Source organism: Prinia subflava, chromosome 13, assembly GCF_021018805.1.
Source record: "Prinia subflava isolate CZ2003 ecotype Zambia chromosome 13, Cam_Psub_1.2, whole genome shotgun sequence".
In the NCBI taxonomy this organism is placed as follows: Eukaryota; Metazoa; Chordata; class Aves; order Passeriformes; family Cisticolidae; genus Prinia; species Prinia subflava.
The window spans coordinates 20,399,703-20,420,381 of record NC_086259.1 but is presented as its reverse complement, the minus strand read 5'-3'; the positions used below and the strand labels follow the sequence as shown (position 1 = coordinate 20,420,381).

The following is a 20,679-nucleotide window of genomic DNA, read 5'->3' as shown; positions in this document are numbered from 1 at the left end:
GGTACCCCTCTGGAAACCCCCGGCATCCCCTGATACAACACCCCGGTACCACACAGGCACCCCAGGTGTTCCCTGGGGTCAGGATCCCCATGGCAATCCCCAGTACCCCATGTTACCTCCCAGGCACCCCCTCATCAAGATCCAGGCACAGCCCGGTACCCCTCGGGCACCACTCAGTACTGGAACCTTCAACGCGCTCTGAGCACACGCGGCACCGCTCTGAAATCCTCCTGTCAATCCGCAATACTCCCGGGAACCCTGGGGCACCGCCTCGTAACTTCTTGGAAGGCCTTGGCAACCCTCGGCAACCCGCGACAGCCCCCGCTTACCCCCGGTCACCCCCCGTTACCCGTCGGGCACCTCCCCGGTCTGTACCCATCGGTGTCGCCTTGGAAGCCCCTGGCACTCCCCGGTAGGGCCCGGCAATCCTCGGGCACCGCCCACTCCCCGCCGGGCACCCCCGGTGTCTCAGTGCCGCCCCCGGTGCCCCCGGCCCCCGCCGCTTCCCTCCCAGCCTCTCAGCGCAGCCCCGGGACACGCCCGGGCATCCCGGTATCTCCAGGCACCTTCGTGGGCCCGCCATTCGTCCCTCCCGGTGTTCCCATGAACGCTGGCACCTCCCACCATGGCCCCCGCAGGAACAGCCCCCCCTCCCCGTTCCTCCGGGCCGCCCCGGGCGCCTCCTCCCCCTTTGCCGCCTGTGGGTGCACCGGAACTCTCGGGGGGAGCCTGTGTGTGCCCCCCAGCCCCACTGAGTGGGGGTTCCCCAGGACAGCCCCGAGGGGGTTCCTGGACTCTGTTGTCCCCCCCATCCCGCCTGGAGCAGCATCTCGTGCTCTGGGTCCCCTCGTAGGGCGCCCCCAGGCCCCCCCGGGGCTGGCAGCTCTGGAAGGCCGGTTCTGCTTTCCAAGGTCACTGACGCAACAGGGAAGGTTCCCAGCTGGGACTTGAGGGGAACAGCCAGTGCAGCTGCAGCCATGGCACCCTGCACCTTCACCCTGCTCCTCCTCCTGCTGGTCGGACATCGCAGTGGGGATGGGGGCGTTGCACGGCCACCCCCCGGAGGCTGGGGGCAGAGCCGTGTCCCTCCATGGCCCTGCAGCCCTGCTCTCCATCCCACAGGATGTGCTGACCTTCCCCGAGCACGGACATGGCCTCCGGCGGCAGAAGAGGGACTGGATCATCCCCCCCATCAACTGCCCTGAGAATGACAAGGGACCCTTCCCCAAGAACCTGGTACAGGTATGTGAGCCCGTGGAGACCGGGCAGGGTCCAGGGGGATCCCTGGAGGACTGGGACACCTCTCACCTCCCTCTTCCTGCCTGGCTGCCAGATCAAATCCAGCAAGGACAAGGAGACCAAGGTTTTCTACAGCATCACGGGGCAGGGAGCAGACATCATCCCCGTGGGTGTCTTCGTCATCGAACGGGAGACAGGGTGGCTGAAGGTGACAATACCCCTGGACCGGGAGGAGAAGGACAAATATGTGGTGAGTGAGGGGGGCCTGTGGCGGGACAGGGACAGTCCTGGGGACTGCACACACACTGACTGTGGCCTTGCAGCTTTACTCCCACGCCGTGTCGGCCAATGGGCAGCCCGTGGAAGACCCCATGGAGCTCATCATCACCGTCACTGACCAGAATGACAACCCACCCGTCTTCACCCAGGCAGTTTTCCACGGTTCTGTGCTGGAGGGAGCTAAGCCAGGTGGGACCACTGCCACCACCTGGCAGGCAGCACTGGAGGGATGTGTGACAGGTCACCAATAACCACTTGCTCCAGGCACATCGGTGCTGCGGGTGCTGGCCACCGACGCAGACGACGCCGTGAACTCCAACAATGGCATTGTGAGCTATTCCATCCTGAGCCAGGTGCCAGAGAAGCCCCGGCCTGGGATGTTCACCATCGACAGCAGCTCTGGGCTGATCTCCGTGGCCATGCTGGGGCTGGTGGCAGAGGTGAGCCCCGGACTCAGCCCCCACTGAGCTCATCCCCCACTTTTGGGTGACACAGCCTCTTGCCACAGGAGGTCCCTGAATACACACTGGAGATTCAGGCTGCCGACTTGGAGGGGTATGGGCTGCGAGCCACCGCCACCGCCCGCATCACAGTGCAGGTGAGACGTGGGGCCCCCCCCCCCGGCAGTGCAGAAGGGCAGGGTGAGGCTGTGGTGAAGCCGGTGCTGGCTCCTGACAGCCCCACGTGCCCGGCTGCCGCAGCACCAATGCGCTCCAGGTGCTTTCCATGGTGGGAGGCGAGACTGGGATAGCAGCTGTGCTGTGGCTCCTCCCGGCCCAGTGCCCCAAATTCCCACCGGGCTCTGGGCCACCAGCCTCGGGCCTTGGTGCTGCCGGAGTGTGGGTGCTAGCGGGGCTCCTGGGTGCAGCTCCCAGTGGGAAGCTGCTCGTGCCGGCTCGGCCCAGCCGGGGAGGAGCACCCGGTTCTGCGGGAGCCCCGTGCCAGGATAGCGGCATCCAGCCACGCCAGCTCCGCGGGGAGAGGCCGTGGCGCCAGGAAGGGAAGCCAGGGCTGGGGATGGCGTTTTGCACGGGGTCACCGGCTGCGGGTGCCTGGCCGAGTGGGACAGAGGACAGCCAGGTAAGCTCAGCAGGGTGCCTCTGTGGCACCCCCACATCAGCCGGTGCTGGTGTCAGGCTGGCAGTGGGAGCTGGTCCGGCTCCAGGGAGGCTGCCTGGTCCTGCCGGCTGCTGGGACGCAGCCCCGAACCGTGTTCCCACCCCAGCCTGGGAGCTCCAGGAGGAGAAGGGGCCTGGCTGCCCCAGCAGTGCTGACCTTGATGCCAGACAGCTCCAGAGAGCTGGGCAGGGTCAATGTCCGCCCGCACGTCACGCCGTGGGCAGGGACGGGGCTGCTGGGACGGGGCTGCTCCCTCGTTGGGTTCAGGCTGGCTGCTGTGCTGTGCTGAAGCCCACCAGGACAGGCAGGTGAGCAGGGAGAGTGGTGCTGCCGTAAGCACAGAGCCCTAAATCCTGGTGGGAACCAGCCGGCACCCACGCACGGTGGCTGCGGTGCCTGGGGCTGAGCACCGCGGCATGGGAAGGACGTGAATTTCCATCTCCCAGCTCTGGGGAAGAGCGAGGTGCAGGGGCTTGGCTGCAGCACAGTCAAGGAGAAGGCAGATGGTGCTGCCAGGACGGGTCCCAGCCCTGCTCCCCCCCTCTGCCACAGGCTGACGGCATGTCTGAGGTGGGAAACGGCACCCTGACCACCCACGTGCTGAACACGGCCACGGGGCTGCCGGCAGCCGGCCTTGGCATCCGCCTGGCCCAGCTGCAGGAGCCGGGGCCGCAGTGGACAGAGCTGGCGCAGAGGTAGGAGAGCTGGAGGCACCAGAATGGGGCAGGGACAGTGCTGCCAGTGCTCTGTGAGCTTGGCCAAAGGCTCCTGGCACAACCGGCTGCCCAGCCTTCACCCGGGGTTTGTCTGCTGCTGGCAGGGCTGCTGCTTGGGGGTCCGGCCAGGGCGGGTTCTGGGGGCTGGGCAGGGCTGCATTTCGGGGTGCAGCAGGACTGGCTTGGTCTGGTTTCAGGCACACAGATGCGGATGGGCGCTGCCAGCCCCTCCTGGCACCGGGACAGGCCAAGGCTGGCACATACAAGCTGCACTTTGAGACAGCTGAGTACTGGCAGGGACTGGGGCACACCAGCTTCTACCCCTTCGTGGAGGTATGGAGTGTGGGGAGACTGGGACGGGTGACACAGAAAGTCTGGGGGCCAGGGCCAGGCTCCAGGGGCTGCACTCCCCAGGGCCTCACTACGGGAGGGAGATTCCCACTGCTGTCTCCTCACCCTCCCTCAGGTTGTCTTCATCATCACTGACCCAGCACAGAAGCTCCACGTCCCGCTGCTGATCAGCCCCTACTCCTACACAACGTACCGGGGCAGTTAGAGGGGCACAGCCTTCCTCTGGGGACGCAGCAATGACGCCACCAATGCCATTAAAAACTCCAAACAGCACCATTTGTCTCTAAAAATCGCCTTCCACTTTTGGGGGCACAGAGGGAGACGCAGGAGCAGCCTGGTGGGGTAGGTGGGGTGCCTGGAGCCCTCCAGCTGTGGTCCCCCTTGGGAGGAGAGGCTCCTAAAGATGCTCACTGGGGTCTGTTTACAGACACGGAGCAGGAAAAGGGCACACCCTGACTACCAGTGTGCCAGTGGGACCCTCAGTGGTGCCAGCATCAAGTGGGCACTGCAACGAGTCCAGCAGGGCCCTGCCCCAGTTCCTGCCCCGGGAAGGGGAAAGACAGTGGCTGGAAACCCAGGTTGTCCACAGGGATGCCAAAGGCTGTCATCTTTGCCTCGAAGGTCTGCAGCATGTCGTTGTGTGCCTGTGAGGAAAGGGTCCCTTTCAGCTCCTCTGTCAGCAGAGAGCAGCTCCCTGCAGCCCCCAGTCTCATTTCCAACCCCCAAGCCAAAGTCATGGAATGACAGAATCGTCTGGGTTGGAAACACCTCTAAGATCATTGAGTCCAACTGTTCCCCCAGCAGTGCCAAGGCCAGCACTAACCCATGTCCCCAAGTGCCACATCCACACAGCTCTTAAACCTCTCCAGGATTCCTCCCCACCCTTACCTTGCACACTCGGGCCAGCTGGAGCTGCAGGTCCTTGATGGTGGCATTCTTGGAATTGAGCACGTCCTGCAAAGGGAGATTGGGATGAGGCTGCCCAGCCCTGGGGACACGATGGCCGTGCTGGGGGCGGGTGTGGCGTGGCAGAGCACACGGAGGAGCTGCAGTGCCAGCGGAGCAGCAGGCAGCACGGCCTGGCAGGTGGCCACCACCCTGCCCCCTCTGAGTGGCACTGCCAGGGACAGCCAGCCCCGGGCAGGGCCAGGGAGCTCCCAGATGAACACCACAGGCATCCCGGTCTGCCCCGCTGTGCGGGGAGAGCTGGCAGCACCTGCTCCAGCAGCACCACCCTGCTGCGGCGGCACCACGGGAATTACAGGGAGCCAGGCTCCCTGAGGCAGCTGAGAGGAGGAATTCAGGGACCCCAGCAGCTGCAGGAGAGCCCGACGCCAGTGATGCCATCCCAGGAATGTGTTTTCCTTCCACCTGCTGGGAGGTGACGCAACCAGGCCTGTCCCATAGGCCTGGTAAGAATCCCAGAGCATCCCAGAGCTTCCCTGCCTCCCCCTGCAGCAGGGACCTGGGTGGGGACAAGCAGGAGGGCACCAGGTGGTGGAGCCCTCGTTCCCTGTGTTGTACCCAACCCGCAGCAAGCGCTGCTCCCTGGCTCCAGCTGCAGCAGGCTGCAGGAATGTGGGTCTCCAGGCTCTCTGCAGAGGTATTTTTAGCACGGCAGACACCGCAGAGCCCCAGGATCCCGTCTGCACTGTCCCCATGGCCAGGCGAAGGCTCACCAGGCACAACCCTCCCTGCACAGAGCCCCTGGGTGCCACTGGACGTGCGGGCAGCCAGCTGTGTGGCAGCACGGGATGCTGGCAGTGCCATGGAGCCTGCGGCCATGCTCCTCAAAACAGGCCCCACCTGAGGGACAGAGCAGTGCCAAACTGTGACACCCACATGCTCCACTCTCGAGGCAGAGCCGAGTGCCCTGTGGCACCACACGTGGGAGTGCCAGGAACAAGTGATGTGCCACCTACAGCCATGCAGGATGGGGACTGGTGCGTTCCAGGGGCAGCAGGCACCCCACAGTGGGCTCTGCCCCCCAAATCCAGCCCTTGCTGGGCCCCAGTACCTCCAGCTTGTGCGAGACCAAGGAGAGAGCGCTGGGGTCGAGGTCGGAGGCTGCGACGACCTTGTTGAGCTCCACCTCCTTCTGCTCCAGGAGGTTGAGGAGTGCCTGCAGCTTCCGCTCCAGGAGCAGGTTCTTGAACCCCGTTTTTTGCTGCACCTCGTTAATGGCTTTGGTGAACTTCTGATAGAGCTCGTCTCGCTCTGCCTGGACCTGCTCCGGGACACAGCACCGTGTCACAGCACCCTCGGGACCCCGGGGGACACGGGGACCTGCACAAGGCTGGCTGGGGTCTGCGTAATTGTGTGGAGCACAAACAGGGCACAAAACTGGTCCAGCAGCTCAGCCCAGCCGTTCCCCACGGCACCTGCAGCCCACAGGGAAGGCAGGTGCTGCGGCACAGCTTCCCCCCCTCCCTTCTTCCCTCCCTCTCTCCCTCCCTCCATGGCGCAGCACCTGCGCTTCTCCCTCCTCCTCCTCCTCCCCTCCAGGCATGGAATGCTCCAGTGGGCTCCCTGCAGCACTGATTCAGACCCCAGCAAGGGCCCCCGGCACATGGGGGTCTCTCCTCTCATCCCCACAGCTGGCAGCAGTCCCTGGCTCACAGCTAGTTAATAAGTGTCCTAATTAGGACACAGTCTCTCCTCCAAAGCCTATTTCTGAACGCTCCGAATCTGGCGCTGTCTTAATGATGGATTGTTAATGAGGCCTCGGATCAATGTTCATAATCCTGGGGATTTCTACGAATTGCAAATGAGCTCTCTCCTGCCTCAAAAGATTTATCTGGGTTAGTGGGGGGGAGCACTCACTCTGCAGGGCTCTTCCCGAGCACCCCACAACAACGAGAGGGAGCGACCCTGAACACTGGCAGAAGGAGGGGCCGGTGGAAATCCCCCCTATCCCGGCTCTGCCCAGGGGCCCTGCTGGAGCATGCATGATTGCTTAGCAAAGGACAAGGCCAGGCCTGTCTGCTGACCGTGGGAGAGGCTGGAGCTGGGAGCAGCTTTGCTGGTTATCACCCGCCTCTGGATTAGCTTTGGAAAGCCCTGGGCTGAGCACGGGCCCTGCTAAGCCCCACGCCCTATCCTCTGCAGAGCTTTGCAGAAGGTTTGGAGAGGGAATGGGATGCCCAGCCCTGCCTGCAGGTCTCACCTTACTGAACCGCTGCTCCAGTACCTCGTGTTCCCACTGAAGGTCCTTCAGCTCCTTCTGGGTGATTTTCAGATGGGCTTTGGAGTTCTGTGAACAGGAAGGGAGGGTTAAAGAGCACAGGATTGTCTGGGAAATGTCAGAGATGTGTTCTGGGAAGGGAGGAGAGTGAGCAGCAGAGAGAAAACCAGGCAGCACCCACACCAACCCCCTGCAATGGGGTTGGTCTCGCTTCCAGTCTCTTGTTGGATCCCCATCTGAGATCCCACAAATAAGCAGAACAGGACTTGCTTTGCCCAGCAATCACAGCACACCAAGGTCAATCTTTTCCCTCCAGGAACAAGCCAATGAAAGGACAGGGCTGGCCACTCACCATCAGGGCCTCCTTGTCCCTGTCATAGTGAACCAACTTCTTTTGCAGCTCAGCCACCAACTCCCGGGCTTCCTGCAGCGGCTCTGTCAGCTCCTTGTTCTGGAGCAGCACAGCTGCCTTCTCCTTTTCCAAGACAGCCTCCTTCTTCCTTAGATCTTCCACCTGCTCCTGTTCTTGGGAACACAAGTGCTGGCTCCTGGGAGCTGCCCAGTCCCTCAGAGTCCCCCACACCCCCAGGACACCTTCCCCACTCATGGCAGGCCACCAGCAGCACCCACACTGACACCGGGGAACTGCCAGATCCAGCTGACACCTCGGCAGGAGCAGTCCCTGGGTGTAGGGCTGACACAGGGATGGGCAATACCTTCAGGAGGTTGATCAGTGTCAGGTTTTTGGCAGTGATATCGTTGTAGTAGTTCTTGATGGAACCAAAAGCCCCCTCATGGTTCCTCATCAGCTCGCTGATCTGGGTGTTCTTCCTCTCCTCCAGCTCATGGATCTCTGTCTTCCTCCGCAGGTCCATCTCATCCCGCAGTGCCTGCATCTTCCTGGTGTACTTGGCCTCCATCTCTGGGGGGAAAATTGTCAGAGCTGGGGAAAAAGTGGCTGAAACTGGGGAGGAAAAGTGACCAGACAAGGCAAGGGAGAATAAACAGCCATGACTGAGGGAACACTTGCCAAAACTGTGTGGGTTGGGACCAGCTGGAATTGGGAGGGAAAAACAGCCAGAACTGGACAGCAAACCAGACAGATTCAGGGAGGAAAACCAGCTGGAATTTGTGAGGAAAACTGGCCAGAACCTCGGGTGGGGGAGATCAACCAGAACTGGGGTGGGAAGCGGACCAGAACTGGGAGAAAAAATGGCCAGAACTGGGAAGGGAAAAATGGCCAGAAGTGGGGAGAAACTGCCCTCATATACTCCAAGTGCTGCTTGGGAACCAGAAGCAGCTCTCCCTGGCATGCTCCTGTGGGATCTGCCTGGTGCCCTGACCTTTGGTCTGCAACTCGAAGTCGCTGCGTAGCCGGGCCATCTCCTCCTCATGTTTCTGTGAGGAAGAAGCTCTGTGTTGGAAGGAACAACCAAATCCCAAGCCAGCCCATCCCCAGGGATTCCCCTCCTGCTCTTTGGGAAAGGATTCTGATCCTATGTTGATGCAAACAGTGACTTGCAGGCTCCCTAGCTGCTCTTGCAGCTCCCCACTGTGGGAGAGGGGTCACCCAGGAATTCCTTCTCCCCATTCCTGCACCACAGATCCCACCCCACAGAGAGAGTCAGGGAGGCAAGATCCTGCTCCCACCCTGGGGGTGAGCACCTCACAGGTGGCTCCAGCTCAGCCAGGGACATACCAGGCAGAGGTTTGTAATGGCTGCCTCATTGGCCACCTCCTGCTCCTTCAGCCTTATGTTCAAGGAGCGCTTCTCTTTCCACAGCTCCTGCTCCTGGTCCCAGTGATCCTTCTGGGCCCGACTCAGGGACAGGACTCCTTCAGCCTTCAGCTCTGTCAGGTTCTCCTGCTGCTCGTGCAACAGGTGCTTCACCTTCTGCTTGTACACCTGAGGACAGGCCAGAGAGCAGGTGAGGGGCTCTGCAGGAGACACCCACAACTGGGGTGCTGTGAGCCATTCCTGGATTGCATCCTGCCCAGCTCCTCTGCTCCTGAGAGCTGCCTGAGGCTCGCCTGGAGCCCTTCAGCCCACCTTGATCTCCAGCTGGTGCCGCTCCTCCGCCTCCTCCATCTCCCGGTCCCGGTCACGCAGCTCCGCTTTCCTCTCCTCCAGCTCACGGCGGGTGATTTCCCAGAAGCTCTGAATCCTGTTACACTCCAGCTGGAAAGCGTTCCGCTCCTGCCGCTCCCGGTCCAGCTCCTCCCGGAGACGCTTCATGTGCTCCAGCACCTGCGGAGTCAAGAGAAACAGACAGGTGAGGGGCAAGGGAGGCCTTTGGAGACGCCGTGTCCCAAACCCAGCAGGACGTGGTGGCTGTCACTGGTGTGGAGCTGTGGAGGTCCCTGGCTGAACCCAGCAGCTTCTGGAAAAGGAGTCACAAAACCTCATCTGACTGCCCACAGCCTGTGATGGGCTTCTGGCTCGCAGTGTCCAGTAACAGCATTCTCAGGTGCTTAGGTACTTGTGGTTCATGGAACTGTTTGGGTTGGAAAAGCCTCTAAGATCAAGTTTAACTGTTCCTCCAGCAATGCCAATGCCATCCCTTACCCATGTCCCCAAGTGCCACAATCACATGACTCTTAAATCCCTCCAGGGATGGGGACTACACTGCTGCCCTAGGCAGCCTGGGCCAGGGCTGGACAACCCTTTCCAGGCAGAAATTTTCCCAATATCGAGCTTGAACCTTCCCTGGCACAGCTTGAGGTCACTTCTTCTTGTCCTGTCTGTGTGCCCTAGGAGCAGAGCCTGACCCCTCCTTGACTGTCCCCTCCTGTCAGGGAGTTGAGCAGAGACAGAAGGTTCCCTGAGCCTCCTTTCCTCCAGGCTGAGCCCCCTCAGCTCCCTCAGCCACTCCTTATGCTCTGGACCCTTCCCCAGCCTCATTTTCGTTCTCTGGGCGTGCTCCAGCCCCTCAGGGTCTTTCTTGCCCTGAGGGGCCCCGAGATTCCAGGTGTGGCCTCAGCAGTGCCCAGAGCACAGGGCTGGAGAGCAGAGGGAGGGATGAGGAGGCTGCTCCTTCCTGCAACAGCGAGAATCCCCCAGCCCCAGCCAGGCATCAGTGACACAAACCCCGGCTGCTCGTCCCTGTCACCCTCGGCACCTGTTGTCCCCGGCGCTGGGGCCACGCAGGGGTCCCAGCGCTGTTCTTAGCCCTCCTCCCCAGGGGGACCTCACCTGCTCCTTGCTCATGTCCTCCGGGTCCAAGGCATCCACCGCCGCCGAGCCTTTGCCCCGTTTCCCTTTAGGCCCTGCTTTCTTTTTGGGTGCCTGAGGACACGAAGCCAAGCACAGCAGGTGAGCAGAGGAGGAAACTGCTGCTCAGGGCCCGTGCCAGCCCCGGAGCATCCCCGCTCTCACGGCAGGGACCGACAACGGCGACACGGGGCCGGCTGAGCCGGGAGCAGCCTGGAGAGGCTCAGCTCCGTGGTGAACCCCTATGCACAAAACACCAGTACCCAAAATAACGCCTGAGAAGCATCACCGCCGTGCTGGGATCGGCGCCGAGGGGCTCCGTACCCTCCCCGGGAGCGGATCGGGACAGGACGGGGCTCGAGGACATCGCGGCGAGGGGCTCCACCGCCCTCCCCTGCCCGCCCACGCCGGCTGCAGGACACCCTTCAGCAGCCGCCCCAATTCTCCCCTTGGCCCCGGTTCTCCTCCCGATCCCGATCCCGGCCCGGGCCCGGTTCCGCTCTCACCATGGCGGCGGCCGGCGGCACCAGCGTCTCCGGGCAACGGACGGCAGATCTCGCGAGAGGACAGAGAAATCTCGCGAGAGCGGCGCTGAGGGAAGACACGCCTCCTAGCAACGCCACGCTCCGCCCTGGCAACGGGGGCGGGGCCAGCGACACCGGCAGCGGGCGGGGAGGGCCCGGGAGGGGACCCCGGGGAGAAGCGGGGCGACAGCGGGGGGACCGGGCGGGGAGGAAGCTGCGGGGGCAGTGCGAGGGAACGGGGGGACCGGGGGAACCGAGCAGTTCGGGGGTAACCGGAGGGGCGGGGAAGTGCGGGAGGACTGAGGGAGACAAACCCGGGGAGTCCCGCTGTGCCTGACACAGCCTCCTCACAATCCCCGCGCCCTCCGCTGTCCCCACGGCTGGGGTCCCCCGGCTCAGCTCCCGCAGCCCCCCGGTCCCCGTGTGCCCCCCGGCTCTTCCCGGTCCCCTCCGCGCCCTCTCTTGTCGCCCCGGTGTCTCCCGCCCCTCGGCTCCGCCCATCCCGGTGTCCCCGCCCCCGGTGTCCCCGCCCCCGCCGCGGCGGGCAGGACCGTGCGGGCTGCGGGCTGGCACCGGGCCCGCCCAGCACCGGACCGGCACCGACACCGGCACCGGCATCAGCCCCGACGCCGGCCCATGGCGGCTCCGGCAGCGGTCGCCGCCGCAGGTGAGGGCGGGGGGCAGAGCGGGGAGGCACGGACCGGCACCGGCACGCCCATCCCCGTGGAACCGGGCCGGGCCCCGCGGGGCGGACAAGGAGATGTAGGGCGGGGGAGCAGCGGGAAGGGGCGCATGGGGGGGTGCACTGGGGTGCAAAGGGGGGCGCGGGGCCGTGCTGGGGGTGCCCGGCTGCAGGGCGAGGGGGGTGTTAGGGGGGCGGGGACAGGACATGGGGGGGTCTGTGCGGGGAGAGTCGGGGATGGAGGGAGAGAGCAGTGGGGTACCCGGAGAATGTGGGGGAGCACGGGGGTGTTTATGGGTCTGAGGGAGCACTGGAGTGCCCTGGGGACTTGGGGGACAAGTGGGATGCCCGCAGGAGGTGGGGGTGCAGTGGGGTGACAATGGGAGGCAGGGGGGTGGCCAGGGGGTCAGACGGAGCAGGGGAGTGCACTGGGAATTTGGGATTGCAATGGGGTGCCCAGAGAATGTGGGGGAGCAGTGGGGTGCCCGGGGGTGTAGAGGAGCAGCGGGGTGCTCACAGGACATGGAGGAACACTGGGGTGCCCAGGGGACGTGGGGAGCAGTGGGGTACCTTGCAGACATCCCGCACGGCTGTGCCGGTGCCGGTGTGCGGAGGGGCTTGGGGACAGGGAGGTGGCTGTGCTGGCACAGCTGACGGGGGCCCGATATTCTGGGGGGCTGCACCTGGCGACAGAGGCGGTGCCAGGGCTCCCCTGCACGCCCGTCCCTCCCGCACTCCCCTCCTGCTGTGTGGCCCGCACAGGACTGTGCCGTAGCCGGCAGCATGGGGCAGCCCCGGCCGTGGCACCGGGGGGACGGCGGGACACCGGGCCCTTGAGAGGACAGTGCCACGGGGGCGTGTTGCGGGTGCCGGGGGGTGACCGGTGCCGTGGGGTGCCGGTACCGGCGGCTGCCCGGCTCTGCGGTTGCCGTGAGTCAGCACACGTCGTGCGGGAGAGATCCCTGATCCGGCCCCGCTCCCGCCAGGCAGCCGGTGAGCCCAGGCCGGAGCGGGCGGTGTGGCTGGTGACACTGCCGGTGACACGGCCGCTGGCACGGAGGGACCATGCAGGCGGAGGCCAGAGGGGAATTCTGCAGCCGGGACCAGCGCCCTGGTGGGTGGGGGCGTGGTGCGGGCAGGGGGGGGCCGTGCCCCTTACGGTGACACTGCACAGTGTCACCCACCGGGGCTGGGCACTGCGCGGGGCGAGGTGGCGGGAGCGGGGAAGAGCAGGCAGCCCCCGCGTCCGCCCCAGGGGGATCTTCTCTGCTCTGGAGCGGGATGAGGACCCCATTTCCCTGCCCGAGGGAACGTACTGTCAGCGCGGGGTGCCTGATCCCCCCTGCGGGGTCAGGATGTGGCAGAGCCACTGTCGGGGCAGAGGGCTGGTGTCCCACTGGTGTCCTGCCGATGTCCTGCGGCTGGCCAGCAGCAGGAGGACCCCGTAGTGTCCCTTTCCCCTTTGGGTTGGAGGTCTCTGTCCCTGCCCCGCTGTCACCATCCTGGTGGGAGGGAGGCGATGCCCACCCCTGTGCCGTGTCACCCGGTAACTCAGGGGTGGCACAGTTTGGTGGTGGCACATGGGCACCGGCACCGACCTCGGGGGGACAGGGTGCTGTGTCCCCCCGTGCTGCCCTGGGCACACAGGGCCTCCTGCCACCCTCAGTGCCCGCTCAGCCCCGAGACAAGGCTGTGCCCCCCCCCGTATGCCACAACCAGTGGCTGTACCACCACCGTGTGCCATGACCTGTGCCATGACCAGGGCCATGTGCCACGGCCGCCTCATCCCTCCGGCTCTTCCCGGGGACAGTCCCAGCACAATCCGCCCTTGTCCGGCCCCGGCACAGGCTGTGCTTTGTCTCGCCGACACAAAGGGGCTGCGCGGGGAGGGGGGCGGGGGGTGGCGGCTGCCAGCTTCCGACACGAGGGGCTCGGGCAGCTCTGCCCGTCCCCCCGCTCCTCCCCGGGGTTCCTGCTGTCCCCGGCCCCTTAGCTGGGCACCCCGTGAGTGCTGGGGGGCCCCGAGGGGAGCTGTCCTCACTGACACAGAAGGTGCTGATGTGGCAGAGCTTGGCAAGGAGCCGCTGGTCCCAGAGCGCCCTGCAGGGACCCCCACCCATGGGCCGGCCCAGGAGACCCCCCGAGTCCCCGCGGAGGAGCAGGGTGGCATCCCCATCCCCAGCGCCGGCCTGCTGCAGGTCACCGAGCGCCGACGTGAGTGAGGCCCTCAGCTGGGGTCCCTCAGCTGTCCCTGCCAGCTCCTGGGATCCCTGCCTGTGCCTGAGTCCCCTGCTTTGTCCCTAGGATCCCTGCCTGCCCATAGCATCCCCTGCTGTCCCCAGCACCCCGGGTCTGCTCCGGGGTTTCCTGCCTGTCCCGGAGAGTCCTCTGCCAGCCCTTGGGGTCTCCTGCCTGTCCCGTCTTTTGTCATCCCCTGGGGTGTCCTCCCTGTCCCTGGGGTCCCCTGACACCCCTTGGGTCCCCTGCTAGCCCTTAGCCAGTCATGCCCCCCCCCCAAGCCCCTCATACCCCCAGCTCCCTGGGCCCCAAGCACCAGACCTCCACCTCCCCCGCGGGGGACACGGTGGGTGCCCAGCCTGCCCGCGGTGCCCGCAGAGCCCCTGAGCAGCGTGTCCTCGCTGGAGGTGCACTTCGACCTGCTGGACCTGACGGAGCTGACGGATATGTCGGACCAGGAGCTGGCCGAGGTCTTCGCCGACTCCGACGAGGAGAACGTGGCCGGAGAGACGCCCGGCGGTGAGCGGGGCTCCGGGGCCGCCGGTTCCGGTGTGTCCGCCCGTCCCGGTGCGTCGCTGACCGCCCACCCGGCCGTGCGTCCCGCAGGGCTGCAGCCGCCGCCGGTGCCGCGGGCCGGGTACCTGCGCTCGCCCTCCTGGACCCGCGCGCGGGAGCAGGGCCGGGACAAGAAGCACCTGAGCGACCCTGAGCTGCCGCCGGGACCCCCGGGACCCCCGGACGCCTTCCTGCCCGCCGAGCGCCCGCGGGAGCCGTAGGGACAAAACCCGCCGGGGGACACCGGGATAGGCCGGTGCTGGTCCCGTCGGTACTGATGGAGCCCATCCCCGGGCGCAGGACTCCCGTTAGCCCGCCCGAAGGGCAGAGGCGGCCCCAGCCCCGCGGCGGGAACGTACCGGGGCTGCCCTCAGCCGGTGGCCCGCGGCCCCGGGGGGAAACCGGGCCGGCCCCGCCGGCCCCCGGGAGCGGCACGGCCTTGGTTGCCGGGAGCGGCGGGTGGGGCAGGGCGGGACGGGTCGCACGGCTCAGTGCGGCCCGACGGAGCGCGGCCGGTGCCGGTGCCCGCCCGGTTCTCATGTAGCAGTGCTGTGATCCGGTAAAACCGACCGACCGACCCACCGCCGGCCTCTGCCCGTCTGCGCCGCCGCGTAGGGGAGCGGGAGGAGCTGGGGGCACGGAACGCCTCGGGAGCAGCGGGAACGGGGGTGCCCGGCCGGTACCGGGGCAGCGTGGCCGCAGCCACTCTCGATGGGCGGGAGACCGGCGGTGACTGCGGAATATCCCGATAACGTCGCGCCCCGCAATTCTACCCCGCGGGCGGCGCTGGCCCGCGGACCGGCCCGGAGCCGGGTCGGTCCCGGTGCTCGCCCCCGGCAGCCCCAGCCTCGGCGGAAGCTCCCGGGCTGTCACCCCCGGCCATTCGCACATCCTGCCCGTGCCCCCCGCCGCCGCCCGAAGCAGGGACACGAGTGCTGGGTTGCGCAAAGAGGCTCGTTAATGCTACAGGAATCACCGGGGAGAAGGGGAGGCAGCGGCTCCACACCGCACCCGGTCCAGCCCGGGGAAGATCCCGCAACATCCCCCCGGGGCTCGGCCCCGGTAACGGTGGTGCCGTGGGCTGGGGAGGGACCAGAGCTCAGTGTAGTGTGTGGGAGGGACTCGGTCAGCACCTGACAGCACCTGCAGCGCCGCCAGCCCTGCACCCCATCCCTGCCCGCAGCCCGGTTCCAGGCAGGGGCGGCAGGAGCCGCTGTGGAGCCTTAACCGGATCCCAGTTAACCCGATCCTGGCCCCTGCGGTGAGGCTCTCCATGCTCCCGGGAATGGCTGGGGTCCAGCAGTGATTCCCTCCTGGCAGTGCTGCCATTTCCATGAGCAGAGGATCCCAGAGCCAGGGCCACCCCAGTCCCCAAACCACCACTGGGTTGATTGTGCCCATCCCAGGGCTCTGTGGTGGGTGGGGGGCAGTCTCGGGCCTGAGACTCCACAATGGGGCCAAACCCCCCTCAGGGCTCTGACTCCGTGCCAGAGTCCTGGAACAAGGATTGCTTCCGCAGGCTCAGCCGGGCGCACCGGGGGCAGGTGGTGGAGTTGTCGTAGTAGCAGTCCCTAGAGGGGGGGGACAGTGTTGGGTCACCCCCTGCCACCCCCCTGTCCCCATATCCCGCCCCAGCGAGTCGGTACCTGTGGAAGACGGCAGAGCAGTCGGCGCAGACCGAGGTGTGGCTGTCGAAGGGGAAGAGCACGTCGCCCTCCCGGCACAGCTCACAGACGAAGCCCTTGGCCTGGCAGCGCTGGGGGAGCAGGCAGGAGGTGACAATGGTGACCCGCCAGCCCTGCAGCGGCCCCACGGGGGTCTCCCCACTGCTCTGCCCCACAACACGGGCTCACCTCACAGTCCAGCTTGATGTGCTTGGCAAAGAGCGTGTGGATCTCGGTGAGGGAGCAGCCGAGGCGCCCGGCCTCGATGTCGATCAGGTCCTGCAGCGAGTACATCTCATCGTTCTCCACAAAGTGCTGCCGGTCCTGCAGCTGTGGGCAAGCGGGGCACTGTGACCACCCTGCTGTGTGACCACCACCACTGTGACTGCCACCACCGTGTGACCGCCACTGCTGTGTGACCACCACCACTGTGACTGCCACTGCTGTGTGACAGCCACCGCTGTGTGACCACCACCACTGTGACTGCCACCACCGTGTGACCATCACCGCCACGCCTGGCCCCAGCCCCGGCCTGACCTGCAGCAGCAGCCGCGCCTCCATCGCCTCCTTGCAGGTGATGAAGTAGGGCTTCATCAGCAGGATGTCCTGGCGCAGCTTCTGCAGGGCACAGGGTGGGGTGGGAATGGGGACAGGAATGGGTGGAGGGGCAGGGATGAGACAAGGACAGGAAAACAGGCAGGGGCAGGATGGGGACAGGGACAAGGATGAGACAGTGTGAGAATGGGACAGGATGAGGATGGGGAAGGGGACACGAATGGGATGGGATGGGAATGGGGACAGAGATGGGATGGAAATACAGACAGGAATGGGGACAGGAATGGGAGTAGGAATGAGGACAGGGATGGAATGGGAATATGGACAGGAATGGGGACAGAGATGGGGACAGGAATAGGACCATAGGGAAAAGGGCAATGGCAGGGGGAGGATGAGGATGGGGATGGGGACAGGGTTGTTAATGGGATGAAGACAGGAGCATAACAAGAAAAAGACCCGATTGGGTCAAGCTCAGCCCTGTACAGTCTGGGCACCCTCTGCCCCAAATCCCCCACCTCTCTGTGGGACTCAGTGGGTGCCACTGGGGTCCCCCAGCCTCCTGCATACCCCACAGGTCCTCTGTGGTGTCCCCTGCCCTTATGGGGTGTCCTCCCTAGATCCAGCACTCACCCGGATCTCCACCAGCTCCTCCACGTAGTTGAAGAGCAGTGGGTTGATTTCCTTCAGCTTCAGCACCGGCCGAGACACCATCAGTGCCAGGTACCTCATGCTGCACCGTGACACCTGCCCAACACCGCCAGGGCCACCGTCAGTGCCAGCCCTGCTGCCACCACCCCTGCCAGGGACCCATCACAGGGACACGGCCCTGGGGACACAGCCCAGGGGACATGGCTTCCCCTCAAGTGATCTCCGTCCAATGACCCCCATAACATGGGACAGGGCCCCCATGACCAGGGATGTGGTCCCCTGAGTGACATCTGCACAAGGCCATGGTCCCCAGGTACATGCAAGATCAGGGATGGGATCCCCATGTGACCTCTATCAAGGGACATGCCCCCCAGGGACCCCCATGACCAAGGACATGACCCCCAGGTGGCCTCTACCCAGGCCCCCACCCCATGCCAGGGCACCTTGCGGGGCTCGAAGTCCCAGTTGTGGATGGCACGGGCGGGCACCACGGCCAGGTCGTTCCAGTGGCAGCTGGAGCAGTAGTAGAGGCCGGTGTAGTCGCACTGCCGGGCCTCGCTGGGCACCCCCCCTGTGGTGGCACAGGGCTGGCATGGGGCTGGCACTGGCACCGCCCTGCTCTCTGCTCACCCCACACCCTGTGTGTGCCCCCAGGACACCCAGCAACCCCTGGGGACATGGCAGGGCCCCAGTGTCACCTTCCCCAGATCCCTGTAACTCCCAGCGCCCAGAGCCCAAACCTTCAGCTCCTACCAGCTCCACACACCTCCCAGCCCACAGCCCCTCAGCTCCAGGCAGTGCCCCCCAGCCTCACAGAGCCCCACAAGCTCCCACCTCCCCTCAGCCCCCCTCAGCCACATAACCCCTCAGTCCCACAGAGCTGCATGAAGTCCCTAGACCCACAGAGCTCCCAGCTCATCTCAGCCCCACAGAGCCCCCAACTACCAGCTACCCTCAGCCTCTCCAACCCCCGTTTCCTCCAGCCCCACAGAGCCCCAGAGCCCCCAGCTCCCCCAGCCCCAGAGCTGGCCCCAGCCCCCCGGCAGCAGCAGGGGCTCACGGAGGGAGATGGGGGCCCGGCACTCGGCACAGCGATAGTCCTGGCTGTCCAGTCCGCTCTCAGGGCAGATGCTGAGCTGGTACTCGGCCTGATGGCTCACCTGGGCCCGCACGCACGGCCGGCTCACCAGCGGCAGGCACTTGCTGTGGCACCGGTAGTAGCAGCCTGGGGGGCACAGGTGGGTGTCAGTGTGGGGATGGGGGAAACAGGGACATGGGGGGGTGTGCCAGACCCACCTGTGCAGGTGTACCAGGTCTGGATGAGCCCCCAGATGATGGTGCTGCACTTGTCACACATCTGCTTGACGCTCTTGCTCTTCTCCTTGTAGAAACGATGCTCCAGGACCACCCGGATGTTGGGCTCATCCTCACCAGGGTCCTGCAGGGGGAAAGAGGGCGGTCAGAGAACTAAAGAATCACAGAATGGCTTGGCTTGAACCTTAGACCTCATCCCATTCCATGTCCTGCCATGGGCAGGGACAACTTCCACTATGCCAGGTTGCTCCAAGGCCTGTCCAACCTGACCTTGGACACTGCCAGGGATGGGAGCCCCAGCCACAGAGAGTCTCTGGCCCCAGCTCCAGCCTCAGCCCCACCTTCAGCTCCTGCAGCTTGAGGCGGAGGTGGATGAGCCGGACCACAGCGTCCTTCTGCCGCTCCGAGTGCTCGGGCAGTGCCAGGATCACCCGCTTGCACTCCTCAATGGCCCGGCGCAGCTGCGGCACGTCCGACGCCAGGATCAGCCCCTGCCACACCACCAGAGGAGGAGGAGGGTGAGCTGAGCCCCCCAGATCCCCCTCCCATCCCCACAACACCCACCCCACTCACCACGGGGCGGGAGAAGTGGTCCTCGGCCAGCCCCAGGTCCAGGGCGCCCTCGGGGTCCCCGGGGGTGGGATCCGGCTGCTGGGCTGCAAAGTGGGGTCTCATGGGGGGGCTGAACCCACCCCCAGAACAGGGGGTACCATGGAAGGGCTGGGCCTGGCTGCCCACCCCAGTGTGGGACAGGGATCGGGGGGGAATCAGCACCCACCTGGGGCAGGGGATTCTCCGTCGGGGCGCTCCGGCTGCTCGGGGGTCTTGTTGAAGGGGTTCAGGTGGGCCTGGCGGAAGCGGGCAAGCCGCTCATCTGATGCCATTGCCACCGTCCTGCTGGGGAGTGGACACTGCCTCAGCTACCCCAGCACTGGCATCAGCACTAGCACTGGCACCGGCACCAGCACCAGCAGCCCACCACGGGCACTCACACTGTATCACCAGCACAATCACCCCATCACAGGCACCAATAGCACCTCAGCAGCACCGACACTGTCACCAGCACCCTGTCATAGCACCGACACTCCAGCACTGGCACTGATGTCCCAGCGCCAGCGATGACAGCACCAGCAACACAGTCACCAACACCTTGTTACCAGCAGTGACACCCCGACACCAACACCCTGGCACCTGGCACAGTGCCACCTCAGCACTGACACTTCCTCACCAGCAGCGACACCCCAGTACACCCACCGGGGGTACCGGCACCGGCACGACATCCCAACATCAACATCGAAACCCTGTCACCGGCACCCCTACACCAACACCTCCTCACTGTCACTGACACCCCGGTACACCCACAGAAACCCCAGCACTGGCACAAACACCGACACACGGGCACAAACACCGACACACCGGCACTGACACAAACACCGACACTGACACAAACACCGACACACCGGCACTGCCACCGAAACACCGGCACTGACACAAACACCGACACACCGTCACCGGCATTCTGTCACAAGCACCAACACCCCAGCACCGTTCCCGATACCCCGGTCCTGGCACCATACCCCGTCTCCGTTCCCGTCCCTGTTCCCGTATCTGTCCCCGCAGACAGACGCGTCTCTCCTCCTCCCACGCCCGTGCCCCCGCCCTGCCCCGCCGCCACCGCCCGCTCCGGCCCACGGTTACCACGTACCGGCACCGTCCGCCCATCCCGGTGCCCCGAGGGCCGCGCTGTCCCCCGCTGTCCCCCGCTGTCCCCCGCTGTCCCCGCGCTGTCCCCGCGCTGTCCCCGCGCTGTCCCCGCAGCCCCCGCGCCCGGCGCGGCCCCTCCCGCGCGCCCGCCAGGGGGCAGCGCCCCCGCCCCGCTCACCGCCGCGCGCCGCCGCGCCCGCCAGGCCCCGCCCCCGCCAGGCCACGCCCCCGCCAGGCCACGCCCCTGCCAGGCCCCGCCCCTCAGGCCCTGCGTGCTGCCGCCCCCTGTCGGCCGGCAGACCGCACTGCGCCCGGGCGGGGCCGCGCCGCGACATCCGCACTGTCCCCACCCTACAGCCCCCGGCCCCACAGCTGCCACCCGCACTGTCCCCACCCCTGCAGGCCCCGGCCCCACAGCTGCCACCCGCACTGTCCCCACCCCTACTGCCCCCATCGCCACAACCCGCAGCCTCCATCCCCACTGTCTCCACCCCTACAGACCCCACCCCTACAGCCTCCATCCCCAGTGTCCCCATCCCCACAGCCCCTAGCCCCATTGTCCCCATCCCTATAGCCCGTTGTTCCTATAGCCCACAGTCCTACCGGCCAATGGCCTCCAAAGCTGGGGGGCTCAGATCCAGGAGTGTCCTGGGTCCTCCACGACTGAGCACACACGAGCCCTGGGGAAACACCCCG

General features: G+C 65.7%; 4 protein-coding genes across 14 annotated transcripts; 2 read left to right on the top strand and 2 right to left on the bottom strand.

The window, feature by feature from the left end:
- The first annotated feature begins 648 nt into the window (after positions 1–648).
- On the top strand, positions 649–3,960 carry LOC134557419 (cadherin-1-like). 2 transcript variants are annotated; one of them, XM_063410402.1, is made up of 9 exons: positions 649–1,016; positions 1,123–1,242; positions 1,334–1,489; positions 1,563–1,707; positions 1,783–1,958; positions 2,027–2,116; positions 3,190–3,332; positions 3,551–3,686; positions 3,820–3,960. In XM_063410402.1, exons 1-9 carry the CDS (start codon positions 978–980, stop codon positions 3,907–3,909), a joined length of 1,095 nt encoding a protein of 364 aa, XP_063266472.1. In that variant the 5' UTR covers positions 649–977; the 3' UTR covers positions 3,910–3,960. The 2 variants fall into 2 exon arrangements, with proteins under 2 accessions (XP_063266472.1, XP_063266473.1); XM_063410403.1 differs by lacking the exons at positions 649–1,016; positions 1,123–1,242; positions 1,334–1,489; ... (1 more) ...; positions 1,783–1,958; positions 2,027–2,116 and adding an exon at positions 2,133–2,598.
- On the bottom strand, positions 3,959–10,690 carry GAS8 (growth arrest specific 8). Of its 2 annotated transcripts, none has more exons than XM_063410392.1 (11): positions 10,606–10,690; positions 10,082–10,174; positions 8,939–9,136; positions 8,588–8,794; positions 8,232–8,286; positions 7,605–7,810; positions 7,241–7,408; positions 6,871–6,957; positions 5,722–5,931; positions 4,593–4,658; positions 3,959–4,348 (listed from the first exon to the last, which is right to left on the bottom strand). In XM_063410392.1, exons 1-11 carry the CDS (start codon positions 10,606–10,608, stop codon positions 4,199–4,201), a joined length of 1,443 nt encoding a protein of 480 aa, XP_063266462.1. In that variant the 5' UTR covers positions 10,609–10,690; the 3' UTR covers positions 3,959–4,198. The 2 variants fall into 2 exon arrangements, with proteins under 2 accessions (XP_063266462.1, XP_063266463.1); XM_063410393.1 differs by lacking the exon at positions 10,606–10,690 and adding an exon at positions 10,363–10,589.
- A 455-nt stretch (positions 10,691–11,145) lies between these two features.
- On the top strand, positions 11,146–14,889 carry DBNDD1 (dysbindin domain containing 1). Of its 4 annotated transcripts, none has more exons than XM_063410409.1 (5): positions 11,146–11,290; positions 12,296–12,419; positions 13,373–13,519; positions 13,922–14,062; positions 14,150–14,889. In XM_063410409.1, exons 2-5 carry the CDS (start codon positions 12,371–12,373, stop codon positions 14,317–14,319), a joined length of 507 nt encoding a protein of 168 aa, XP_063266479.1. In that variant the 5' UTR covers positions 11,146–11,290; positions 12,296–12,370; the 3' UTR covers positions 14,320–14,889. The 4 variants fall into 4 exon arrangements, with proteins under 4 accessions (XP_063266479.1, XP_063266477.1, XP_063266478.1 ...); XM_063410407.1 differs by having other exon boundaries at positions 13,355–13,519; XM_063410408.1 differs by having other exon boundaries at positions 12,292–12,419.
- Positions 14,890–15,038: 149 nt separating this feature from the next.
- Positions 15,039–20,209, bottom strand: DEF8 (differentially expressed in FDCP 8 homolog). 6 transcript variants are annotated; one of them, XM_063410399.1, is made up of 12 exons: positions 19,985–20,097; positions 19,058–19,176; positions 18,853–18,935; positions 18,621–18,770; positions 18,262–18,403; positions 18,026–18,190; positions 17,409–17,536; positions 16,948–17,061; positions 16,300–16,380; positions 15,952–16,092; positions 15,745–15,854; positions 15,039–15,669 (listed from the first exon to the last, which is right to left on the bottom strand). In XM_063410399.1, exons 1-12 carry the CDS (start codon positions 19,999–20,001, stop codon positions 15,567–15,569), a joined length of 1,353 nt encoding a protein of 450 aa, XP_063266469.1. In that variant the 5' UTR covers positions 20,002–20,097; the 3' UTR covers positions 15,039–15,566. The 6 variants fall into 6 exon arrangements, with proteins under 6 accessions (XP_063266469.1, XP_063266470.1, XP_063266467.1 ...); XM_063410400.1 differs by having other exon boundaries at positions 19,058–19,173; positions 19,985–20,096; XM_063410397.1 differs by lacking the exon at positions 19,985–20,097 and adding an exon at positions 20,162–20,209 and having other exon boundaries at positions 15,039–15,854; positions 19,058–19,173.
- Between the last annotated feature and the right edge of the window lie 470 nt (positions 20,210–20,679).